This window comes from Lotus japonicus, chromosome 2 (genome assembly GCF_012489685.1).
Source record: "Lotus japonicus ecotype B-129 chromosome 2, LjGifu_v1.2".
NCBI lineage: Eukaryota > Viridiplantae > Streptophyta > Magnoliopsida > Fabales > Fabaceae > Lotus > Lotus japonicus.
Window position 1 is genome coordinate 20,940,726 of NC_080042.1, and position 12,816 is coordinate 20,953,541.

At 35.3% G+C, this 12,816-nt stretch overlaps 1 protein-coding gene across 7 annotated transcripts; it reads left to right on the plus strand.

The window, feature by feature from the left end:
- The first annotated feature begins 1,098 nt into the window (after nucleotides 1–1,098).
- On the plus strand, nucleotides 1,099–8,227 carry LOC130737766 (disease resistance-like protein DSC1). 7 transcript variants are annotated; one of them, XR_009018933.1, is made up of 9 exons: nucleotides 1,099–1,514; nucleotides 1,887–1,957; nucleotides 2,084–2,259; nucleotides 2,698–3,179; nucleotides 3,871–4,969; nucleotides 5,058–5,354; nucleotides 5,722–6,857; nucleotides 7,087–7,257; nucleotides 7,701–8,227. XR_009018933.1 is itself a non-coding variant. In XM_057589611.1 (7 exons), exons 2-7 carry the CDS (start codon nucleotides 2,134–2,136, stop codon nucleotides 7,127–7,129), a joined length of 3,183 nt encoding a protein of 1,060 aa, XP_057445594.1. In that variant the 5' UTR covers nucleotides 1,099–1,957; nucleotides 2,090–2,133; the 3' UTR covers nucleotides 7,130–7,472. The 7 variants fall into 7 exon arrangements, 1 of the variants encoding a protein (XP_057445594.1); XR_009018931.1 differs by having other exon boundaries at nucleotides 2,090–2,259; XR_009018934.1 differs by having other exon boundaries at nucleotides 2,094–2,259.
- The last annotated feature ends 4,589 nt before the right edge of the window (nucleotides 8,228–12,816 follow it).

Genomic DNA, 12,816 nt, shown 5'->3' on the forward strand with positions numbered 1-12,816 from the left:
TGCCCAAATCCATTGGGTTTCGGATTTACCCGAAACCCAAACCCATTAGTTACGTAGCAACTCAATCCAGAACTTAATTACTTTCATATAAAAAAAAGTGAAACTCATAGAAAGAAAGAAAAAAACAAATACTATTCATCATCCTCATCCATCACTAAAGTGAGACAACAATAGTTTAGAGTTTACTTTCTCAAACATACAAAAGTACAATTAATCATCAAACACTAAGAACAAAGTTTATAAATATATATATATATGAGGGTTTTTTTGTAATTTTATGTTTCGGGTATCTTTCGGTTCGGTTTGGGCGGGTATGGGCACGGATTTAACTAATACCAAACCCAAACCCATAAATAGCTACAATAACGGGCAAAACCCAAACCCAAACCCAAATCCAGTCAACTCGGATTTTACCCGTCAAATCGGATCGGGTTCGGGCGGGTACCCATGAGTTTGAGCAAAATTGCCATCCCTACGTGATCCAACCTGTATTACCGCTATAAATCAAAATAATATTATTTTAAAATAAATATTTATATATAAGCTAATATTGAATAAAAAAATACTCAATATTCATAACTTCATACTACAAATAAAAAAACTTAGATGCATTTTTAGTTATCCTAATAGAATAGAATGATTCCTTGATTTTAGTCCCCTTATTTTATTTTTGCCAATTTTGGTCTTCTATTTTTTAAATTTAGCAGTTTTGATCCACATATAACTTATCATTAAAAACTTCACAGTTTTTAGTTTTTACTAAGTTGGCTATGATTTGTTTTTTTTTTTTTAACGAAATATGAAGATTAGAATGAGACATTATTATTTCTGAATAACTTTAATAATAAAAATTAATCAAACTAATCCTAAAATAAGGAATAATTATACATACACACCTCTTTTTGAGGTGTAAGAGGTGGAATGAAGAGAGAGATAGGAAGAAAGAAAAAAGTAAGAAAGAGAAAGTATGAGATGTGATAGATGATAAGAGGAGAGAGATAGAAACAAAAAGAGGTGGAAATGAAGTGTTTTAAAAATGAGGTGTGTGTATATATCATTAAGTGTAAACAAACTTTGATTTCACAATACAAACCTAAACGTCTCTGACCCCATCTAATCAACAATTTATTTTCCTTGCATATCAAAACTAGCAAGAGGAGAAAATTCAGGCTGAACCTCAAGTACACATGGGTTTGAAAAAAAACAGGGCATACCCACCCTCCTTCTCATACAGCCGCTAGAAGCCTAGAACCAGCCCTCCCCTACTCAACTACCCGTCAATACTCCAACTAAGAGGAAGAAGAAAACTGACAGCAATTCCCTGCACTTCATAAACGTGATTCACAGGCTCTCTAAGCATATCCTTCAACAGAAGAAGACTATAACAGAAGAAGATGACCACGCCAGAAAAACGGTGCGGCAACGGTTGGAGGAACGTGACGGCGTCGACGGCGGAGGTGGAAGACTAGGGTTTGATGCTGCTGAGAGGTGGAAACCGTGTTTCTATTTCTGAGGTGGATGGAAACCGTGTTTCTTTTTTTTTTTTTTTTCAAAAAACCGTGTTTCTAATTTTGTTTTTTGCAACCTCTCATTTGGCATGGGCTGAGCCCATTTTGACAAAAAAAGAGAAAAAAACCTTAAACCGGCAGAAACTGAGAACCGGCCGGTTTTCACCGGTTCCCGTTCCGGCGGTCGAACCGGCCGGTCCGGTCCGGTTTTTATAACCATGCTGCTAATGTCAAGTGGTTAATGCTAAAAATTCCTGGGATGGATAAAGTGTGTGGATGTTGAGAGGCATTGAGAAAATCAATATTCATAGTGATAGTGGGGTCAGTAGTTAGCCGCCTCGGTCAAGTCAAATGAGACTGCTTCTTTTTCTTCTTCAGATCAAGCTAGAGCATAGAGAATCAAAAATAATATAGCAAGTTTTGAATCAGATTTCTAGCACCCAGATCAGGTAAAATTACTTTCAATTTCAGTAATTTCTTGTATGAAATATCCTCCTCCTCCTCTTTAATTCCACTCATTTTCATTTTTTATATGTTTTATTTATACTGATTTATCTTGTGTTTCCCTTATTGAGATTCAGACAGATTGTAGAGACAAAGAAAGAGCAGCACTTGTTTCAATTCAATGACATCTTCTTCTGGAGCTTCTCAAATAATATGTGCTGTACTGGTTGCATGTATTACTGGTTGCATACTGATGTACTTTAGAGTTAAGAAGAAAGAAATCATCAAGACAGAAATTGTCACAAAGGTGATTGTTGTTTCTCACTTTCTCTTATACAATTTCACTCTCATTTATTGTTGTGATGTTTTCTTATCATGATGGTTTTACGGATTATATCTGCTATTAATATGCATTGCAATTCACGGAGGAATTTCTAATTTTTATTTTATTTTTCTAATTCGATTTGTATTTGTTATATCTCTGGCAATTTGTTAAGTTATTTACTTTTTAAAATCTTGATTTGGATTGATCTTTCCCACAAGCTCTTTGGCAGGATCAAGCGCAAGTTTGCGCATTAGTACGTATCACTTAAGAAAAAATATAAAACAATTAATTTGCTTCTCAAACACTACATGCTGTATTTATGTCTTTACTTATAATTTAGTAAACGTTTTTCAATTGTTGATGTATTTCATTTATGTTATAATATGAAGAATATAATACTTTTATTTTGACAAACTTAAGGATGAAGTGTCAAAGTCAAGGTCAAACAACATTCCTCCAATAAAGTATGATTTATTTGTAAGCTTTCATGGAAAGGACATTCGTGACACTTTTCTTAGTCATTTGATTGAAGCTTTTGCTCGAAGAAAAATAAACGCCTTCGTAGATGATAAACTTGAGACGGGAGAAGATATATGGCTATCACTTGTTGAAGCAATTAAAGGATCGTCCATTTCATTGATCATATTCTCCGAAAATTATGCCTTTTCACATTGGTGTTTGGAAGAACTCGTGAAAATACTTGAGTGCAAAGAGAAATATGGACGGATTGTTGTTCCTATTTTCTATAATGTAGAACCTTCGAATGTAAGACATCAAAGGGGGAGTTATGAAAATGCATTTACTGAACTTGAAAAGAGGTATGATTTTCCAAGGGTGCAAATCTGGAGACAAGCATTGACCTCATTAGCTAATTTATCAGGAATCACTTCATTAAAATATCGGTAAGTTTTCTCCGCATAAAATATTTTCCAGCAATTTACTCTTCATATGTGCATATTATCATAAGCTTGTCTCTTTCATAACAAAAACTTGACTAACCGGTGGTTGGTTCAAGTGGAACATTTTTTTATTTTCCCTTAAGCAAGGTCTTGAGTTTGAGTTTTGTATATGAAAAACATCACTGATATTTTATAGTGCACAAAAATGTGCTCTGTCAAATAAAAAAAGCTTTATATTTATTTTCTACGTTTTAATTTAATGTACGCTTTTGCTTCATGTATTAGTTATTGCTGCAACTCATTCATTCAAACTACGAGTAGATCAGGCTAGCCATGTTTTGTTGGTTTATTGAATTTAGTGGTTAAATCAGGTCCAAGAAAAACAGTAACCACATTCAACATAAGCCTTCTAATTGTTATAGTTGTTGACCTTCTTAAAATTATGACATGAATATGGCTGTTTTCCCTAAAAAAATTGGTTGTTTAATGTGGGAAGATACTATCTTCCATGGTAGCATGAGGTTTTCAGGTTAGCTACGTCACATTTGTAAACCATTGATCACTATGGGGAACGGGAAACCCAAGAAAAGGAACATTCTATTGTTTTTGAACTCCTATATACAAACTTACAACCGAGAGTTATTTATAGTAATCCCATTATATTTACTACATTTTCTCTCTTTTTGTTGTTTAGGAATGATGCTGATTTGCTTGAAGAAATCATCAATCGTGTGTTGATGAGTATGCCTAAGTATCCGGTTAACAGAAAAAGACTTATTGGAATGGAAAAACCAATTGCAGATTTGGAATCATTGCTATGGAAGGAGTCAACAAAGGCACACATCATCGGAATTTGGGGTATGGGCGGTATTGGCAAGACAACTATTGTAGAAGAGATATTTGGCAAAAAATGTTTCGAGTATGGAGGATCTTGTTTTCTGTCAAAGGTAAAAGATAAACTACAAAAAGAAGGAATACAATCTTTGAAAGAAAAACTCTTTTCAAAACTATTAGCAGAAGATGTGAAAATTTACACCCCAAATTTATTGCCCAGTGATATTGAAAAAAGGATTGGTCGGATGAAGGTTCTTATTGTTCTTGATGATGTGAATGATACAGATCAGGTAGAAAATATATTTGGAACGGTTGATTGGCTTCACTCAGGTAGTAGAATAATAATAACAACTAGAGATAAGCAAGTACTTATTTCTAACAAAGTCGATGACATATACCAAATTGGGGAATTGAGTTATAGTGAAGCACTTGAACTTTTCAATTTGAGTGCATTTAACCAAATTCATCTTGAACAAGAGTATGATGATCTATCACAAAGGGTGGTCAATTATGCCAAAGGAATTCCATTGGTTCTTAAAGTTTTGGGTCGTCTTCTTTGTGAAAAGGGCAAGGAAGTATGGGAAAGTCAGCTAGACAAACTTAAAAAGATATCAATTGAAAAAGTTCATGAAGCAATGAGAGTAAGCTATGATGATCTTGATCGCAGAGAGAAAAATATTCTTTTAGATATTGCGTGCTTCTTCAACGATTCGAACATGACCATGAGCTCATTAATAAGTTTATTGAAATATCATGAAAATGATAATTCGGTTGCTGTTGGTTTAGAAAGGCTTAAAGATAGAGCTCTAGTGACTATTTCTAAGGATAATTTTGTGTCCATGCATGAAATTATACAAGAAATGGGTCGGGAGATTGTTCGACAAGAATCTGAGGACCCTGGACTACGCAGTCGACTATGGGATTCCGACGACATTCGTGATGTCTTGAAAAATAACAAGGTAAGAGTCCAAATTTAGTAACATTTGTCTTTTTTATGAGAATTGTTGTTTTTAATGGTGTTTAAATTTTATTCTATTTTCATGGCAGGGGACTGAGGCTATTAGAAGCATAATTATGTACAATTCATCAATTCAGAATTTGAAGTTAAGCCGTTACGTATTTGCTAAGATGAGCAAACTACAATTTTTGAAAATTCAAGGGGGAGGTCGTGCAAAGCGGTTGGATCTTTTTCTTCCAAGGTTTAAAGCTTGGCCACCTAATCTAAAATATTTGTTCTGGTTCGATTGCCCTCTAGGATCATTACCAACGTGTTTTTCTGCTGAAAGTCTTGTTAGATTGGAGTTGCGAAGAGGCCGTATGCAAAGAATTTGGCACGGAGTAATGGTAATTATGTGACACTTTTCTATTTATATTTTGGATCATACAAGGAATGTTTTCAGAATATAAGACTTTGACTCTGGGTTTAGATATGTGAATGAAAGAATATTGCTCTGCATGCGGTGTAGAAGTTTTGGTTTTTCTTGAATTTTTTGATTGATTTGTTCTTTAGATGATATTATGGAATTGGAATCTATTTATGCTTTGTTTGATAGGTGTTATTAAATGCTGCCGTTTGTTCTAGGTGTTATAATTTTTTTACAAGGTCTCCAATGTAATGAATATTGTTTAAGATGTACGTACTTTGCATAATCTTACTTGCAAGGTTCTTTCTAAACATATGCTTATCTTTGATTTCTTCATTTTGTTTCAGAATTTGGTTAATTTAAAGAAAGTCTCCCTCGCTGAATTCTCTTTCCTTGAGGAGCTGCCGGACTTTTCAAAGGCCCTAAATCTTGAGTATCTACATGTTGTGGATTGTGTGAAATTGAAGAGTGTCCATCCATCTATTTACTCTCTTAACAAGCTTCAGAATTTCATACTAAAAGGGTGTGTGTCCCTTGCAGAATTTACAAGTGACACCCGTTTAAGCTCCTTATGGCTTCTTGACCTTACAAGTTGTACGGGTCTAAGGAAGTTGTCAGTGTCATTAGAGAATATAACAGACCTACATTTGAGGAGAATTCCTTCCAATGTGTTTCCTTCATCGTTTGTATGTCAAAGCAAGCTAGAACTACTCGATTTAAGAGAAACTCAATATGAGAGCTTACCTTCAAGCATCAAAAATCTTACCAGATTGCAAGAACTTTACATAAGTGATTGTGCTTTACTTCAGTCAATACCGGTGCTTCCCCCGTCCATTCAAATTCTTATTGCTAGAGGGTGCAGATCTCTAAAGACAGTATTCTTCCCTTTAACGGCTGCCGAACAATTCAAGGAAAACAGGCAAAAGGTTTCATTCCGGAATTGCATGAACTTGGATGGACGTTCACTCAGGGATATTGAGTTGAATGCACAAATAAACTTGATGAAACTTACATATCTACATTCATCCACACTAGAACATAAAGATGAGTCTCCCTTTCAAGCATGGTACGAGTATCCAGGGTGGAGCGGTGTTCCAAAGTGGTTGCAGTTCAAGACAAGAAATGATGAAATGATTATTGATCTATCTCCTGCTCGACTATCCCCTTTGTTGGGTTTCATTTTTTGCTTCATCCTCGTTGCAAAGGACTCATCAGAATATAGTGGGCCAATTAAGTTTGAAATCACGATAATTAATGGTGAGGGTAAAAAGGGCTATGTGATGGATTCAGATATTGCAACTGGTAATCAGTGTTTGATATACGACAAAAAATGTTCCCAATACTTAACTGGCGCAGCAAAAAATCAGACAAGGTTTAAAATCAAGGTTGCAACACATGCAGTAAAATCCAAAATGGCTCCAATGAAGAACTTGAAGTTAATAGAGTTTGGAGTCAGCCCTGTAAGCACCATGATTTATCAAAGGTTAACATTCAAGTCGTCAACTTTAGTTCTTATAATTACACTTCTGATATAGAGATTTGTAAGTTCTAAATTTCAGCATACTCAAAAGGCTATTACGAGTCACGTTTGGGAGGGCCTTGATTGGGTTTTTCACTTTATCCGCATCTTTTTAATATTCAAGATGCAAATTTTTGAATGAAATTCAAATCCAAATATGATTCAGTTCTCTTATCGTTGTTCTTCTTCTTAGGTTTGTGGAGTCTTTGGGGTTAGCGGAAAACGAGTTGCATTGAAGGCAAATTGCAAGGGATGGCGATGTTATCTCTGTGAGATGTTATCAGGAGTTCTTAATTTTCTCTTGAAGTCCTCTGTTCAGGTTGCTAAGTTGTTGGCGTGGGAAGCGTCTGTTGTCGGAAGCTAGGTAACCCTGGTGGCATAGATGCTTAGGAGGGATCACACTTAGAACTCTGTGGATTACTTACTTTTGATGTAGAAAGCAAAGCAATATGATTCTTTCTTCTATAAGCAGTCAGAAAAGCTTATGACGAAAAATATGATGGTAGATAAGCACTAAATATGTGATGTAATTCTACATATTTAACTTTCTGCACTAGTGGTCTATTGTTTTGTTTTTTAGCATTTATCCCTATATCATTTTCCACACATACTCACACTAATGATGCAACATTCACTAGTCTGATTTTACATGATGTTGCTGTCAATATTTTGTTCTACTCTTTGTGTTTCTTCTCTCTTGCTGGCAGAGGAGAACATGGACTGTTTCAAACAATTTTTATTAATAGAAGTGAAGTTCTTGTCAAAATTTTTATGGAGTTGTTAATCTTACTATTTTTTGCTTTTAAGGTTGGCAGTGAAAATGGGCCATGGTATAAAGTTGGAGCAGGTACCGGTTTGATGAATTCAAAGTTTAAACTCCGGGTGAAAATTATTATTTTCATGGCGATCAAAGGACAATTGCATACAACTCTAACAATTGGAGGCTGTTAAAACCCTCTTCTGGTTGTTGAATTCTCTCTGGTACAAGTGCAGAGATGGAAATTGGGCAACAAAAGAACAAGGATGGGGAAATAATTTATATTTCTATTTGATGTCCTGCTTGCCGCCACATAAAGCCAAGTTGGTATCTTTTGAAAATGTGACTTTGTATATTGTATTAGAAATAGCTGCTGACTGACTTAATTAGGTCCTTTGCCTCATCTCTCACAGATTGTGTTAAATGGGTAGTATGTACTTTCCTCCTTTGAGATGAGTCTTGGGTTGACAGGAGGTTTGTGTTATTGTGATGAAAATGTGAAATTCATGGACGACTTTGAAATGTTAATTCTGTATTAACTAGAGTGGAAGAAACAGAAAAGTCTGTTGCGGTTTCACTTGGCATGGTTTACATTCATTGGTTCTACTTAAGACTTGGTATAATGGTATGTTTGACAAAATTTAGTTGTAAGACTATATGTTAGCTAAAAGCCGTTAGCTGATTCAAGTAAAAAGTGTTTCATAGCTGATTCAAGTAAAAGTGGTTGGAGTACAAGACAACAAAGGATGACATGATTGTTGATTCCTTTGTACAGTTGAAGATGAAAAATTTGATTTAGACAAAAATGTTTATATTTCGGTGTAAGTAGAATTGTTAAGTTTTCATAATTACGCCTTAAAACACAGGCTTGTTAAGTATTTTGAATATTGAGTCACACATTATCTCTTATTATTATTGTGTTTCTTTATGTCATGAATTCCTTAAAGTTGTACAATTGGCCAGGTGAGACAAGTGCTCCCACCTTGGCTTCCCCAGCTCCATCAAACAAAACACAAAAAAAAGGAAATTATCAGATACGATTGAGGAAGGATTTGCTGATTGGATTAAATCATGTTACCTGTCCTACAAACCAGATGAGATGGCGACAATCACACAAGCCTTGCGGGCTATTTGGAAGGCACGAAATGAGAATCTGTTCAATGGCCAACTCCAGGATCCTGCTGCTGCAATTCAAAAGACTTTGGCAAGTTTGATGGAATGGTTGGAAGCACAAGAGAAGATGCAGCAGAGAAGTGACACTAGCACTAACGTGACCTGGAAACTTCCACCAGAAAACTCATTAAAGGTGAACATAGATGCAGGGTGGACAGGAACCGAGGCTACAGGGTTTGGATTAGTGGTGCGTGATTATAATGCCAGGATGATGTTTGCTGCTACCCTTATGGAGCCTTCTCTCTTTGATCCAGCTATGGCAGAGGCGTTAGCATTGAGATGGAACTTGAGCCTTATAGAAGAACTGGGCATGGACGATGTGATAATTGAGACAGATTCAATGATAGTCTACAAAGCTATGAGGGAGGCTCATTGCAAGCCATACATTGAGCCAATTATTTTAGACTGCAAGTTCCTAGCTTCCATGTCCCCTAAGTTTTCCCTTAACCATGTAAAAAGAAAGGCTAATAATTCTGCCCATTCTTTAGCTGCCTTAGCAAATGATTTCCCCTCTAATGTGTGGTGGGATAATCCTCCTCGCTCAATTGCAGAGGCTATCTTTGTAGATGCATTTTCTTATGATTAATGAAAACTACGTACTGGCTTTAAAAAAAAAATAAAAAATAAAAAAATGTCGGCAACATGTTGCCGAGAGATTATTTGCATAAGAAGCTTGGTGGACTACTTCCTTTTGACACAAAAAGCCGTTATTAGGATCAATATGTTTCTTTCTTCTTTAAGCAGTAAAAATTTTTCATCACAAAATATATGATTACCGATAAAGACTACATATTTAATGTTATTTTTACATATACTAGTGTTTTTTTACCCGTGCGATGCACAGGGAATACATATGTCGTATTTTATACGTAAATTAATACGTTGATTTTTTAAAATATAATAAACAAAGATGAAATATAAGAGTCTAAAATGCGAAGTAAACGATTGATTAACTAATAAAAAGATTGGTTAACGAAATCTCAAATTCTACAAAACATATAAGGGGACGGATTTATCGTATTTGATACATCAATCAATACGTTTTTTTTATACATGAGTCAATACGTTGATTATTTAAAATATATTAAACAACGGATGAAATTGAAGTGTCTGATACGCTGAGCATAGTGGCGGAAAAGTCTTAAATTGAATCACTTGTTTGAAATTCATGCGGTTGAATAAATAATAAACAAAGATGAAATAGAAGTGTCTGAAATGCGAAGCAAACGACTGATTAACTAATAAGAAGATTGGTTAACGAAACCTCAAATTCTCCAAAACATATAAGGGGACGGTTTTACGATGTCTAATAAACAGTAGCTGAGTTACTCTGCAGTGACCGTGATCATGCGCGTCATTTTCCGCTCACACGTTCTCAAAAACTTCTTTGTAGACAACATTGCGCGTGGAGCTCGAAACTACCCCTTGCCCATCCACAATGAGCACCTTCAGGCCTTTTCTAGACTTCACCCTTGAGAGAGCGACATACAACTGTCCATGAGTAAACACAGGCCTCAGAAGGTACAAACCGACATGAGAAAGGGACTGGCCCTGGCTCTTGTTTATAGTCATCGCAAAGCATAAAGTCACCGGGAACTGCCTTCGAGAGAACTTGAAGGGAAGACCACAGTCAAAAGACGTTAAGGTTATCCTCGGAATGTACTCATTTTTACCCAGCCTGATTCTTGATAAAACAGTCGCAACAATTATATACTGAGTAAGATGAGTGACTCTAAACCGGGTCCCATTACACAGACCGGCTGCTTGGTCTATGTTTCGTAGAAGCATGATCAGAACTCCAACTTTTAATATCAGTCTGTGGTTTGGAATTCCCGAGCACTGAACGTCGTTTAAAAACTCAAAGGTGAACCACTCCGCGTGAACCTCGGAATCCTCATCCGATCTACACGGGGTATCGTAGCTCAAGTACTCTCTCTCGACACCAGGAAGCTTTGACATCATGTAGTTGTTGACGTGCTCGACGCTCTCGAGTGTAGGGGCGAGAATCACTCTTTCCTGGAAGTACGAATCATTTTCCAAGTTCGCCACTAAGTCCGGATAAGCAAAATTGACCAACTCAAGAAGAGGACCAGGACCCTGTCCGATCAACTAATCCGACGGAATCTCAATCGTTGTCTCATCCTCGTCGATGGTGTCAATCATTCCGTCGCTCACCTTAAGAATCCACTCAGCGAACTCTCTTTTACTATTTTAAAAGTAATTTACGTACGTACCTCCCGGTTGGAGTTGAGCTTAAAACCCAGTAATTAATACATAAATATATATATAATGATTTCTAATCTTAGGATGATATATTTTTAACATCAAATTATCATATTTTTCTATATATGTACTTACTTCTAAAACTATTGTAAAAAATAAAGAAAAAGACTAAAATGATTTTAAATTATATTTAAAATGTTTTTTTGTTACAAAAATGAAATTATTTATATGTAAAACATTCCTCCTCATGCGATTAAAATAAATAAATGTAACGAATATATATATATATATATATATATATATATTAATCTTTTCTTTTCTAGTCCCAGTACGACATATATTTACTACCAAATTTTCATTATTGTATCTATATACTCATAATTATTAAAAACTAAGAAAAATGTATATACATGTATTTTTCTATTAATTTGTACGTGAATTATTTTCATGTAAAATGCTTTTCCCATGAGAGCTTTTAATTCTTTAGTTTGTAAAAAAGTACTTGTGTATGGCTTCCTTCAGTAACAAAGCAAATCCCATGTTACAAAAGAAAGACCAACTCTTAAAATCATCTGGTCGATATGCTGGTAAGGAATAAGATAATTTTTTACAATGGCCATTTAGATGCTGAGGAGGTTTTGGATACTCCAAAGTATAGGGCATGGAACTGGTTAAATGGTAAAATAAAAACATTCCATTGTTCTTTTTATGATTGGCATGTCAATCCTAGCTACTGTCTCAATATGCTTTGTGTAAGACCCAAGATTTTAGAATTTAATAGATAAATAATTTCCAGCTCACGCGTAGGATTCTTTGTAAGCGTGAGAGGAACTTGACTTTCGTTTAATGTTTGGATTAGGGTTATGAAGAAGAAGGTTCAGGAAATGGTTAAGAATAGTTATATAGTCGCTATAGGCTATAGCACGAGTTTCATTCACTTCCGCCTTAGGGCGAAAACGTTAGTAAACGACTAATTTGCACTTAAAGACACGATGGAAACTAATTCCAAAAAAATCTTCAGAGAAATGTTAGAACTTCTCTTAAATCTCCCATGACAAGCGTTTCGATGCGAAACACTGGAATGTACGAACGTCCGATTCTAGTTCTCGGAGGTTTGCCGAAACTAAAACCCTGATAGCTCAAGAAACCTAGAATAAACGGTTGATGAAGACTTTTTCTATTCGGAGCTTCAAACGAAGATTCCACACGCGTACACCTATTTCTTTCGAGCTTTCCAATCTTTCTTCAGAAAGAAGTTTTCCCATCCGACATTCACTGCAAAAAGTAGTTTTTCGGGTAAAATAGATTTACACCGACTTTGGATTGTCTACCTTAATTCCAAGAAACCTCTTTTGAGTTTTGGAATTCTGTCGCCAGAACCTATCTTAGGATTCACGAAGGAATGTGTAGGAAAAAAATCGGAATCGCGAAATTTTCATTTTTCCGCGTGTTCCATTTCCTATAAATTGTACTTAGCTCAGACGCATAATATGACGACGTCATATTTGCTCTAATTGTCTCACAATTATTCTTTAGCTCAGTTTCTACTCATTTCTTGGTTCATAGATCATTTTATTTTGCTCAAAGTGATTCAAATTTATATTTTATCATTTCATAGAGTTCCCCATAATTTTTGATATAATAATATATCATTCTTATATTTTTATCTTAACTCTATGAGTTAAATCCTCCGATATCTAAACAAATCTGTACCGGTTTACAAAATATCTTCTCAAAATATCTTTACAAAATATCTACCCATCCTTATCC